This window comes from Caretta caretta, chromosome 2 (assembly GCF_965140235.1).
Source record: "Caretta caretta isolate rCarCar2 chromosome 2, rCarCar1.hap1, whole genome shotgun sequence".
In the NCBI taxonomy this organism is placed as follows: domain Eukaryota; kingdom Metazoa; phylum Chordata; order Testudines; family Cheloniidae; genus Caretta; species Caretta caretta.
This window is the reverse complement of record NC_134207.1, coordinates 83,585,822-83,599,764: the sequence shown is the minus strand read 5'-3', so window position 1 is coordinate 83,599,764 and position 13,943 is coordinate 83,585,822. Positions and strand designations below refer to the sequence as shown.

At 40.3% G+C, this 13,943-nt stretch overlaps 1 protein-coding gene across 2 annotated transcripts in view; it reads right to left on the bottom strand.

Annotated features, from left to right (window-relative positions):
* ROCK1 (Rho associated coiled-coil containing protein kinase 1) overlaps positions 1-13,943 on the bottom strand; it is a 172,642-nt gene that overhangs the window by 34,190 nt on the left and 124,509 nt on the right. For both annotated transcript variants that reach the window (XM_048840418.2, XM_048840419.2), the window contains exons 20-23: positions 12,958-13,142; positions 12,203-12,272; positions 4,414-4,508; positions 1,395-1,560 (exon numbers count right to left, since the gene is read on the bottom strand). In XM_048840418.2, the coding sequence (XP_048696375.1) occupies positions 1,395-1,560; positions 4,414-4,508; positions 12,203-12,272; positions 12,958-13,142 (516 nt within the window). The remainder of the gene's footprint in view (positions 1-1,394; positions 1,561-4,413; positions 4,509-12,202; positions 12,273-12,957; positions 13,143-13,943) is intronic.

Sequence of the window (13,943 nt, the reverse complement as noted above, 5' to 3'; positions counted from 1 at the left end):
TCAGTGTTACTTTGTTCAGCAGCTTTCAGTAAATTTTAAGGAACGTCTGTGTAAACGATAACACGTAGCTACCTACAACTGAACCCAGAGAATCAGGTGCTTGTTATGAAATTCCAAGATTTCAGGCTTTCCATAATTATTTAATATCACTCTCAGTCCATGGAATTTACATTTGAGTAGTGTTATATATCATGGAAAACAGACAGGCACATATGGGTAAAAAGAAAATATTTGTTTTTTGTCAAATGGGGCACACAGGATTTGTGAAATGAACTGTAGGGGGAAATTAATATTATTTGCCGATATTAGCTCCGAATCAGGATCATTGTGCTGGATGCTATACAAACATATTAAAAGACAAAGACTGCAGTTATGTTCAGTAAGAAAGTTTTGTTTGAAACCTACAGAAATACATTGAATGATTATGTGTTGAGTTATGTTATCAATAATATTTGAAGTTGACAATTTATGGGTAGGAAGTTCCTACTTAGATTCCATATTGATGCAGTTATTTAAAATAGTCTCAAATGAAAATGGGGCATTCTGGAAAGTGAAAGGTTATTTCTTGGGGCTATTGCACGTGTAACATTACTGCAACAAATGTTACTTCAAATAATTTAATGTGGGGGTGTAAAGTACATAATAGCATGCAGAAAAACAATGCATTTTGGTCATCATGCGCAAAATTTTACTGCTGGGTTATGTTAGGCAGTATCTGAGTGCATGCATACCTCTGCATGCAGAAGGCCAAAGTGGAAGAACACAGTTTAAAGGTATTATAAAATAGAAATATTACACTGCAAATTAATAGGGTTTGTGAGTAAAAACTCTTAGTTAACACATTACTGTAAATGTAATGCAAAAATTAAATGGTTGCTCTTTTAAGTTGAGACTTCCTAGCTTGTATATTTTGATTTAAAAATATTTGCCTGGAGAAAACCCAGTATCTTTCAAATCCTTTCTGAATGAGGAAAGTGATTATGTAGTCAGATCCCTGAGTACACTATTAAAGAAACTGATGATTTAAAAAATATATAGTGATGAATGGTGGACCGACTAAAAGATACTGTGCTTGATTTTCAACTTGGCCTCAACCCAGACCCTCTTTTTGTGTCCACATTTATTTGGGAGCTCAAATAATGTAATTTAAACGTCTAAGTACCTGAACGTGCCCTCAGATCAGATTCTCAGATATCTAAGTGGCAGCAATTATGTGCACAAATAGCAGCAGATGCAAAACTGCCTCAATTTGCACGCACAAAGATGCTGGACTTTAAAAACCTGTCTCTAAATTTTTATGCACACACACACAAATTTTTAGTTATAGCTGTAATGTTTGATATTTTTTTTTACAATAAAGCCACTTTTTATACGTTTAAACAACAACAACTTACCCGGCTTACAATGTTGTCCTTGTCAGTAATTTCTTGTCTATTTCTTGACGCTGCTTTCTTGCTCTCCTGAGTCAATTCAAAATACTGTTCTTCCAGGAGACCTCGGGCCAACTGTTCTGACTCAGCTTTGGTTTCAGCCAGATCCAATTGTGCAGCAAGAGTTTCTCTATAACAGAATGTTAAGATCTTATGTTTCCTGTGGAAAATACTTAATATTTGCAGGGAGAACAAACAAGCCCAGACTGTACTTTTCAGTGCATCGTTTTTTAAAAAACATTGCCTTTAAAGGATTGAGGGAAGCAAATAGGTCTACATTAAAAAGGGATATGACACCTATGTAATGCACTACAAAAAGACATAGGTCCTGTCCATATCAGCACTTGATACCATGTTTGAAACCTTTTTCAACCACGGTTACTGCATAAGAGTTGTTACATTTCTAGCATCCACAGTTAATGAAGTTAAAGACTGCTCAGATATCATGCTCTATACTGTTTGGGTAGTTTCTGCAGAAGCACAGTTTTTTGCAACAGTGTTGTGTCTAAGGGTCCACTTGCCCTACAAATGCAGCCATACTGGGAGGTTAAAACACAGTTGGCCCCTGTAAGCTAGGTTCCCTTTGGTGCCAACTGGTAGAGGGCAAAGTGGGTGCATATGATTTTACAGGGATCCCTTGGGTCAGATATATGCATAATAGTTCACCAAAGAGTGGCGTGCAAAATCTCTCCCAAGAGCTAGAAGCCCACTGGTTGTCATAATCACTGCAAAATGTATGTGCACATGGTATACTAAAAATTATGTTGTTAAGGTCTTGGAGTTATGGCAGGTCACCAGGAGATGACACACCGTGAAGATGTTCCTTTCAGGCAGGAGGTAACTGACACCAATCTCCATGTCTGGCCATTTGTTTATTATATACCTACTATATGCATACTGGACCAAGTGTGAATGGAGTGATTGCAAAATCTGCAAGTGAGGAAATCTACAGGAAGCAACATACAGGAGAAGGGGTGTCCTCTTTATGAAGATTGACAAAAGATTGGTCTAGTATACCTTGGAGTGCAAATGAATACATTGAATCCTTCACCTAGAAGGCAAATTGACAGCATGCTTGTCTCATGAAAGGTGCATCACAGCCAGCCTGGCTGTAAAGCACTGCAAGGATTTTGGGTGAGCAATACTCTAAAATTAAGGAGATACTCGAATGTCTTAAGGTTGGGATCTTGAATGTGTGTTATTTTATATGTAACTATTTGTTTCCAATACTTCTAATTGCTACTACTTGAATCTCTAGGCTTTGTTAAATAAACTTATTCTTGATTTCACTATAAATACATCTAAGTGCTAAGCAGTGATCCAAGATGGAACTTGTAAGCTGGGGTGTACTTGTAAGCTGCATTTGGAAGAAGTGAATCTGTGGAAACTGTGAGAGTGTCCAGCAGACAAGGGCCAGTACTCCAGGGAGACATTTGGAAGGTTCAAGGGCTGGGGGGTGTGCCAATCGGTAACCTATAGAGTGACAGTGTGGCCTGCAGGGCCTAGAGAGCAGTGTTTGTGTTGCCTATGGCCAGTGGAGTTAGGCAGCTGACCCACAGCTGGCACAGTTCAAGGATTTTTCATGTTAAGGGAAGGTTGTAGCGAGTTGCCCCACAATCCAGGGAAGCATCACAGCCCCCAATATGGTAAAAAAACATGGTGGTATGTTACAATATAGAGGGGATATTCACAGGTTCCCCAAACCATACTAAAGCCAGGTTAAGTTTTTACTGGAGTATGAGGTTATATTAAAGGCCTATCCATATTGCAATATGAAAATATGCTTTCATAGTTCAACGACAACTGTGCTGCAGCTGAGTCCCTGATTTCGTGTATTTGTAAGAGGGCCCCTAGCGTAGACAGGCAACAATCAGACAATTAGTTTGGAATAGCTCATGTATAGATCTAATTAAAAATGTATACAACATATCTTATGCTGAAGGGGTAAGGGAATAAAAAGCCTCCATAAGACGACAAAAAAATAAATGGGAATGGGGAGAAAAAAAAAGAAAAAAAAAAGAGAAGAGAAGAGACACCGAAAGGGCTAAAGGGAGTGTCTCTTCCCTTGTCCCCACCTTGGGGAATTGAGATTCTCCTACATTTTCTTGCTCAGGGCTGTGATTGGCTGATAATCTCTCCTTATATCATATTTAACAACATGGTGTCTTCTCTCTCCTTCCTTTCCTTCTTCCCAAATCCACAGTGAACATTGTTCTTAACATGCCCTAATTTACTCTTAAAGACTTGTCTGCAATACTTATGCAGACCAATGACCATGCTTGTCAAGTACCACAAGTTCTGTACTATATTCAAAAAGTGATGGTTTTGCGCCTGTGTAAAGTTTATGAAATGGACAGGCCTAATTCTGCATAGATAGAAGAACAAATTAGTGAATTGGAAACAGTTTTAAGTAATAGTCTTTCGTAAGTTTTGAAATACTGTAAACTGTATATTCTTCAATTATTTGAAAAGGTTCACAAAATTGGATAAACTTAATTGGTTTGGTTGTAGTTAGTACGACACATTTAAAATGAGCTTTCAAATGAAGTATTATCTTCATTAAAATTCTTTGTCTGAAAACCATTTATTGGCTCAAAAACTAAATGCAATTACCAGGCTAACAACATTTTTGGAGGAGGGAAGTGAGTCTGACAAAATTATGAATCCAACAAAACTATTTTTCAAAATGTCAGACATTTCTAAACTCTCAGGACTAATAATATTTCTCTCCAAAAACTCCAAACCTAGTCCAAGAAAATAAACATAAACCCTGACTCCATTCTTAATCATCCATCAATATAAGTAACATCCTATATATTCACCATATTACAAGACCTGTTATACTTTTTGTAAGTAGTCATTTCTCAGCATTATTGCAGGGGAAAAAAAAAAATTTTTATCCTGGATTCAGGGCTTCAAGATTGATACCACACTACTGTATAAGGTAAGGATTTTTCTGCTTGAAAATATAAAATGGACATACTTTTCATTTTGCAATTCCTGTATTTTTCTTTGAGTTTCTTTATTCTTCTCCTCAATTTCTTCTTTAAGCTCCTTTACCTGAGTTTTGTAAAGTGTCTGTAAGGGAAGTATTAGAAAGAAATCATAATTCAAATCCTTCCTTAAAACTCCCCTTTGCTGTGATACCTATAAAAACATTTTCACAACGGTTAGACAGCTGGTACACTGATATCACTTCTGATTATGCTAACTAATAATATTGTCTCATTGTTTCCTTGTACTCCCCCGTCTGTCTGTATCCATCTGTTGTTTCATACTTAGATGGCAAGCTCTTGGGAGCAGAGACTATAGTTTTGTTCTGTTTGTACACGGCATAACACAATGAAGTCCTGGTCCATGACTGGGATTCCTAGGTTCCAGGATAATACAAATATTAAAAACAGTAATAATCATCCTCTAAGCTTAAAATTAACATTTTACTCTGAAGAACTATGGCTAAGAATTCAGATCATACTGATTAATACTTCTTTAATTACATGAGTTCATAAAACTGACGAAAGGATCAGGGTAAAAACACTGTACTCCTGGTCTTCCAATTAGTAAAATGTTACACAAATCATGATATGTATGATAAAATTACAGTGAAGTTTAGTTAAACAAATGATTACAAAATAAACTTCTTTGTAGTGGGTATTATGATAGATACTGCATTATCTTTGGGGACCACACTGTATTAACTGTATTGTATGAATGGTTTACATATTGTTTTACATGTAACTCCAGGGGGAGAGTTACCACAACTCCTGAAATCAAAAACAGTGATTACTCAGTGAACTACTCAGGTTGTAAACACCTCCAGGGAGGTACCACACCCTGTGGAGGCTTGCATATACTGGTCCAGAGACCATCAGACAAACAAAGCGCTTTTGGCATAAAAAGGCAGAGTGCCTTTTAAACACAGTGCCTTTTTTCAGATCCAGTAAACAGATAGGACCCTGTGTCCAAGGGATGGGGTGGACCCCAATCCTTGTGGAAAGGTTGAAAGACGTTGATCTACTAGGACCCAAAAGACTGATGGGTGATCTCTGGTAAGCTTTTAGCATGTTTATAGGAACTTTTATGGTTTTTATTTGTTGTCTCTGTAATGCATTTACCACAAGAATAAATGTATTATGCTTTATGAGGGCTAAATGGTAACAAGTATACACTGCTGTAGCAATGACCCTAAGTTAACCACAGTGCTGGACCATGGTCAGACCTGCTGGGGAAATGACAGTGAGGTGCAGAAGGAATGCAAGCCTAAACCCCAGGTCTGGAGAGAGAGAAACTGGTCTTTTTCTGAGAGAGAGGTGACAGCTGGAAGCCTGACAGCTTAAGTAGGTGCCTTCAAAGAAGACAAGGAAGGGAGTGGTCAAAGGTGAAGTTAACCCTGAAACTGTGACTGGTATAAAAATATTTCTCAAGCTGAAATCTCAACTGACTATATAAATTCACAAGGATATTTCAAGTTCATGCATTAGAGAGCATCTTACGCCGCTGTCTGTACTCACACAAATGAAACAAATCCTCCAGCCAAATGAGAGACATGGAAGGCCCTGAGTACAATATTGATACAATCCCAGTGCATGAAAGTGCGGAGAATGGTTTCTGAGTGCTATGAACCATTGCTCTGTTGGGGCTGAATCAGCAGAGATGCCCATAGGATGATAACAAAGATGTTTTCCTAGCATTCTGAGGAACATGTGCAGAATGCATGGGGTGCTATTTTCTCTGTAATTTGAACAAACACACTGAGGAACAACATTGTGGAGCCTACCATAGCACAAAAGTAGATTTCATCCCTCCTTCCTAAGATTCCCTTGCATAAACCCATTTACACTGACTCAAATACTTTCCTATTCCCAAGATCAAGATGATAGTCATTTGGTTGAATATAATAAAAAAAGTCAACTATTTGGATTAATAGACTATATTACAATGAATTTGGCTTAACTAAACTAAGTGTCTGATTTTGCCATGCCTACTCATATTGAATAGTACCTTACCCCCTGAGTAATCCCACTGGGGACTATAGGTAATGGGTGTCAAAATTAGGACCTAAAATATAACAATTTTATATAGAGCCCTTATATGTTGTCTACATATACACACTTTAGTTTGTTTTTCTTAGATTTGTATATGTCTATATATAGCTACCCAAATGAAAAAGAATGGTTACTTACTCTACAGTAACTGTGGTTCTTCAAGATATTGTACTCAGTGGGCATCCCACTATAAGTGAGCATGTGCCTCATGTGAGGGAGACTAGATTTTGTTTGACTAGCCGTGTGAATTTTTCTTTTTTCTTTTCTTTTTTTTTTTTTTTTGACTAGCAGTACAGTCCCACTGCAGGTGAGAATGCACTCTGCCTCCTTATGCTTCCACATGAGGGCACAAAGGGCAAGGTGGCTGCGACCCTCCCTCAGCTCCTTTGCAATTCGAAGCCTGTGTAGCTAAGAGCTCCAGAAATCAGGGATGGAAAGCAAGTGGTGGGATCACACTGACATCATCTTGAAGAACCATAGTTACTATATTGCAAGCAACCATTCTTTCTGCTTTGATACTGTGTATCTGGAGATCCCACTGGAGGTCACTGAAAAGCAGCATCCTTTCTGGATGGTGGGAGTGATGGCAGATATGAAAAAAGCTTTGAGAAATCTGAACACCACAGGGTGTAAAAAGACCAAAGGTGACTGAATTGGTGCATGGCACCCTGATATCACCGCCAGGTGGACTTTAAAAGAGTTAAAGGCTAATCATGCTTGTAGACCAGAATCTTTGGAACAGGGCCTTGTTTATGGGGAGAACAATCCTGGGAGGGCTAGTGGCTGACTAAATGTCAAATAACTTGTGGAATTTTTCAGGGATGATTGAAGTCTCATCTTCAAGATGTCTGCAGTCTGCACTAGGAGCTCCTGAATTGCCTTGAAACTATCTACCACCAGGGACAGTGAGGAGAATTTCTTAAGAGATGAGGGGGGCTGCTGGACCTCTGGATCTCGCTCCTCTGTGTATGCCCGTGACTGAGGTCTTATTAGAAAAGCTGCTAGAGAGGGAGACCTCCTGGTCTTCTACCACTGTAGGGACAAGCTCCTAAAGGCTGGGAAAAGTAAGCTGCAATAGCCACAGTGGCATCCCATACACATACAGGTGGCTCTCGGATTCCTGGCTGGTCCAGTGACAATCCTGGTGGGCTAGTAGTTGAGGTCTGTACAGGTCCTTGGATCTCCTAGTGGTACAATTTGTGGACTTTAGTGGAGACGGATCTCTGCAGGCTGCCAGCAAAAAGATGTGCCTGGGGGAAATGGTGGAGAAGGGGTACACCTCTTCCACAGGTGGTGCTGACTGGTAAGGTATTGTTGGTGTCAAGGTCTGTACCAGTGCCAATACATATCTTGGTGCCGACCATGACTCCAGTGCACTCCAAGTCTGCCCTGCTGGTGCTGGAGTCAACATCGATGGGGACACTTCCACACAGGTAGAATCTGCTACATTGCAGTCTGCTCCTTTCCACTGATCCTCAAGGCCACACTGGACTTGACCGAACTATCTTCTGATGTCCTGTCCCTTTCTTTACAAGGAGACAGAGATCCTTCTTGAGCTCCTACCCCAATGCTGAGAGTGACCCCTTTCAGCACTTTGCTTCAACCTCTGAAATGCTGATTAAATGTTGGGGCTGTCGGTGTCTTCAGCACCAAAAGTGATACCGGTGCTGACATCGGATCTGGCTTCACTGCTGTTTTCTCTGAGGAGGTCTTTGAAGTCATCAGTCCACCTTATGCAATCTAGAGACTACTAGAAGGGTCTTCTAATGCAATACATCTGGATCCAATGCCACTTCCGTGGATTGCTCCAGAAGGTGGAGCATTACTCTTGCTTCTCACGACTTCCCAGTCCTCACAAAGAAGGAGACTGAGACCAAGAATCTACTTCAGTTACAAGACTCTCCAAAGTGGAATAGGTATCTGTCAAGCCAGTCTTTCAGCAGAATTAGTCCACTGCAGGATGGATAGACTTTGAAGCCTATGGACTGAGAGTCTGGCATTTCTAAAGTCATGTACTAGAGCAGACTAAGGCGACTAAATGAAAATGAATGAAATGGAAAGAACTAAATGAAAAGAACAGAGATTGTTCAGAAGAGTCTCAGAATAACAGAAATTTAGTTCAAGTTAAGGTCTAGTGCAGGGATGGGCAAACCTTTTGGGCTGAGGGCCACATCTGGGTGGGGAAATTGTATGTAGGGCCAGGGCAGGGGGTTGGGGTGCGGGAGAGAGTACGGTGTGCAGGAACAGGCTCAGGGCAAGGGATTGGGGCAGAGAAGGGGTGCAGGCGTATGAGGGGAGTCAGGGAAGGAGCTGAGGTACAAGACAATGTGGGGTGAAGCAGGGGGCTCAGGGCAGGGGGTGGGGTGCAGGGTGCAGGAATGGTGCAGGATGTGGCAGGGGGTTGGGGTGGACAGGGTGCAGGGTGCAGAGGACAGAAAGTTGGGGGCGGGGGGCAGGGTGCAGGAGGGGTTTGGGCTCCAGCCTGGCATCACTTACCTAAAGTGGCTCCGGGGCAGCAGCTGCGCTCACCGGAGCCAGGGCAGTCTCCCTGCATGCTTGCCCTGGCCCCACGCTGTGCCACTCTGGGAAGCAGCCAGCACCACGTCCCTGCGTGGCCGCTGTGGTGGGGGGTAGGGGGAAGAAGGATGTGTGTGGCGGCGCACAGGGCTCCGCGCACTGCCCTTGCAACGCCTCCAGTTACCTCCCCCGAAGCTCCTATGAGCCACAGTTCCCTGTTCCTGGCCAATGAGAGCTGTGGGAGGCGGTGCCTGGAGGCAAGGGCAACGCACAGAGCCCTCTGCCCCCTCAGGGCCCCAGGGATGTGGTGCTGGCGGCTTCTGAGAGCGGAGCGGGGCCTGCAGCACCACGGGAGGCAATCCCGCGGGCCGGATCCAAAGCCCTGAGGGGCCGGATCCAGCCCTTAGGCCGTAGTTTGCCCACCGCTGGTCTAGTGGATCAAACATCAGCTAGATTCTGTCCCACCAGCATGAGCAGTGAGAAGGACATGAGGGAAGACTGAGGCTGCCCCATCCACCCCACTCCTTACCTCATGTAGGAGCATGGAGGCAGCACAGGACACATGCAGAGCCCCAACAAACATGACTAGTCAAAAAAATCCATTCTTGCATGCTTAAGAGACATAAGAACCTAGAGTGGGATCCATGCTGACAGACACTCAAAGAATTCATAGTTTTGAAAAGCTGTCTCTACTTAGGTTAGACTTGGGCTGCAGCAATGTAAAGCTATATTAGGACAGTGCAAAAACACATCCAGTGAATAATATAATTATATGTTAAAAGGTTATTTTCTCTCCAGCCAAAATCCTAGGATTGTAAATCAAGTGCAATAAATACACTCAATGAAAGAAAAGTTACTGATTAATAGTAAAAAGAGAGACAGGGAAGGTGGAATCTGGGGCTCCAGTGCAGTTCTTTACTGTTTGGCTATCCAGTTTCTGTGATGCATGGATAGACGGGTATTAACCTACACCACAGAGTGCAACACTCTGAAAATCTTCGGATAAAGAGCGTTTAACTTAAAGATGGTTTGGTTAGATTGGCCCAATTGTGACTCAAGCATCCCACATATTAAAGAATGAGGTTTTGTGGGCATGAAGAGTTGTGTGTGCAATCTGGGTATAGTATTACATACTAAAGATATATTAAAAATTATTTAAGTTGCAAAGTCAAGTACTCAGTAGTTAAGAAATGCCACATTTACAGTTGTCTATGCAACCTTAATTCAACCCCCTATGCATCCAACTTGTGCGGTGAAAGAAGCAGGTGTCCTGCAGGAAAAAAAACATTGTAGGTGATCATATAATTAAAGACTGTTATAATTCACACACACAAATAGGCAGAAATAAGGTTGCAGAGAATAACCATAGATCTGGCATCTTCCTGATTTTCGAGTGCTTGATTTTGCAACCTAAACAACATTTTAATGTAGTTTTTCATGCAATTTCCTATATTTCCTTTTTTTTTTTAAAGTAAAAACAAATTCTATTATGTAAAACTGGAACAACTGCCCAATTATGCAGCAGCAGCATCTGAACCTTTACCTTCTGCAATGTAGCACAGATTTCTACCACATGAGCTATAGAACTAACTACATTATTGCTGGCAGCAGCAGAAAGCTATTATCTCAGAGGAACGTATAGGACGCTGGGGCCATACAGTGGGTTTTGGAGGTGATGAAGAAGCCCTGCCTGGCTCTCTACCCACACTGCTGAATTTTTTTTAAATGTTCCTGTTCAGTTATTATTTTAGCGTGATGCCAAAATTTTTGTGAGAAATGCAAGTGAGACATATGAAACTGTGATTTTTAACAGTTTATCTCTCAGCCAAACCTCAATGGAATCTCATGGAACAAAGGGAAGACATTCCTTTAGCCCACGGGCTTGCTCCTTGACAAATGTAAAGGGCCTATGGCAAAGAATGGAAGTGTTACAGCTTAAAAAGCTCAGTTATTTTTATCAAAAAAAGTGTTAGACAACCAAAATATAGGGATCACTATCTGTCCCATCTGTAATATCCTACAAGGTTAGAGCCTGGACTGAGTCTTCAGACGCCTAGACTAAGCCAAATTTCCTCAAATGCTAAGGCTTTGCAAACAGAAAAGTTAATAAACCTTACTGACTTGGATAAATTGGATATTAAGTATCTCTTAGCATGGCCTTAGTATATGGTGAGGCTGATATTGGACTACTGTATCTCTCTCTGTTGTCCACATTATAAAAAGAATGTTGAAAAATTGGAGGTTGCAGAAAAAACCCACAAATGATTTGAGGCCAGATAAAATACCTTACACTGAGAGCCTTAAAAAGTTCAGTATGTTTACCTGACTAAAAAAGAAGACTAAAAGGTGACTTGAATACAGTATATAAGTACCTTCATGAGGAGAAAATACTGGGCACTACAGGGCTCTTTAACCTTGAGGAGAACAGCATAACAAAAACCGATTTGTAGAAGCAGAAGCCAGACAAATTCAGATTAGAAATAAGGCATAAACTTTGAAAAGTGAGGGTGACTAACCACTGAACAAACTAGTAATGGAAGGGGTGGATTCTCCATCTCTCAATGTCTTAAAATCAAGATAAGATGCCTTTCTGGAAGATCTCTTTTAGCCAAACACAAGTTATTGGGCACCGTCACAGGGATAACTGGGTAAAATTTAATAGCCTGTGATATACAAGAAGAGTGAGGCTAGAAGATCTAATGGGCCCTTCTGGCCTTAAACTATATGAATCTTCTTTCTTTCAATTCATCCTAAAGTTCAGTGCCAAATGCATTGGCTGAATCTTGTATAAATCTACCCAATTTAGGAGGACAATGGGAAAGTGACACCTGGCTCTCTAATCAAGTCTGCTAGATTATGAGCAAACTAATTTGGAACTAGTTTATACCTGAGGCACTTTTAGGAAGTTTTTGGAGGGAGTTCACTACTATATGCATATGAAGTGTTATTACTTATGCAATATAAATGGAACACAGTACCTTTGCTGCCCACAAAATCATATAAAAGAAGGGTAATAGACCAAGTACAGTATTTATGATTGTTACTATATACATATCACTATCTTTTCATGTTGTTAGCTTGATTTTTGTGTATTATTTGTATATTTTTAGTAGTATTTTGTGTGTCACTCATTTATGTCAGAGCATTGGGGTATTTAGTCATGAAGTTATTGAACAAAACAATCATTTATTTTTGTAAAATTAAACCTACCGAAAAATACTGTTCAGCTTCAAGCTGATCCTGAAGTTCCCGCATCTGACCTTCATTTCCTCTGTATTGCCTTAAAGAGAGAAAACAAAACCTCATATAAAAGCCACCCATTACACTTGCACCTTTAAACTCAGCATTTTTCTTTCATATGCACCCACCTCCTCCTTCACACACCACCTGTAAACATGGTAATTCATAAACACCACATTCTAAGATTCCAGTGTAACAATATAATTTATGGTACCATAATGGTAGCCGCCACAGATAATTTGGATGGAAAGCAGTGCTCTGAAAATGCTTGGTTTCGGTCTTCGACCTGCAGACTATTGTGGCACAGGTCCAATGAAGGAAGGATATTCTTGTTGGAAAAGTAATGCGGGCTCCTGTCAAGCTAAAAAAATCATAAGTGAGAGGAGGAGTGTTTTAAGGAGAAAAATGTACCCAGTCATGGAGCTCAGTGGTCCTCCAACAGACGCTCCAAAGTCTAAACCTCAAATGGTGGTTCTTGGATAGGCACTTCAATTGCTCCAGAAAGGCTGGACAAGCCTGAGCATAGAAGTATCAGCAAAGCAAAGCTTTTTATATTTCAAAATAAAAATATTCTAATACAATAAATACATACACATCTTCACAAAGCACATTTAAAAAATGCCAACAAGTATTTTTGGTTTCTGGAAAAAGGTGACCGACAAAATACATGAACATGGGGAAAAAAAAAGAAAGGATTTTCCATTTTATGTCAGGCCTCTACTTACTTAGTGAGTTGAGCAAACTCAAATTCCAATAATCTCTTCGCTTCCAACAACGTATTGATCTCCTGTTTCAGCTGCTTCTCAGAACCCTTCAAGTTGTCTGCCTCAAAGGCTTGTGTTTTCAGTTCATTCTGTGTCATTAGTCGCTTATTTATCTCTTGTTCCAGCTGAAGTGTTAGATTCTTAACCTAATTGTTTAATAAATCATTTTAATTTAAAATTCTTTTACCAAATATTTTCCTGGATTTTGTTAAAAGTAATAATGTTTCACATGTGCATTATTTTATGTCAAGCATAACCATTTCCTACATTTTAATCATGAAATAATGCATACAAATATTCAAAATAGCCTTCAATATTACCTGGGTGCAATATCATAGAAACTAGTTTTTCTTATAGATTTTAGTCTATATTTCGGCCTCAAGAACTGCCCTGTTCCCAGCCATTCATTTTTTCTTTTGTAACAGACTCTGGGGTGGGGCCTGAATTCATTCTCATCTATTCTACCTTAAGTGGGACAGTGGAAGAGGCCCAAGAGGTTTGACAGACCCCCATTCTTCTTTGTGGAATTCAGGTTTTACAAGCTTTATGTCTTTTCACCCTAGAAAGTTATGCGGCCCAGAGCGGTCTAAAATTTGAATTGCAGACAACATGGCCTAGCAGAAAGGCTTTCAGACTAACTCTTCCAATTTAATCTGAAAGGACAGTGGGGATGAGACCTAATAACAATTAGCTCTTATATATCTTACAACAACTTTCAGCTGGTGTTTCTGAGATTAAATTTTGCATGCTCTGAATGATACACTGCATTTTGAAGAATTCAAATTCAGAACACACAAAATATCTATTTTGCAAGTGTAATAAGAGTGCATGTTCAAACTCATAGGCAAGCTTTATTTAAAAAAAAACAAATAAAATTAAATGCAAAAATTACCAATCAGGTAAGAGTTCAAACACAAAAGCGACAGGACACCAAAAAGTTAGCTTCT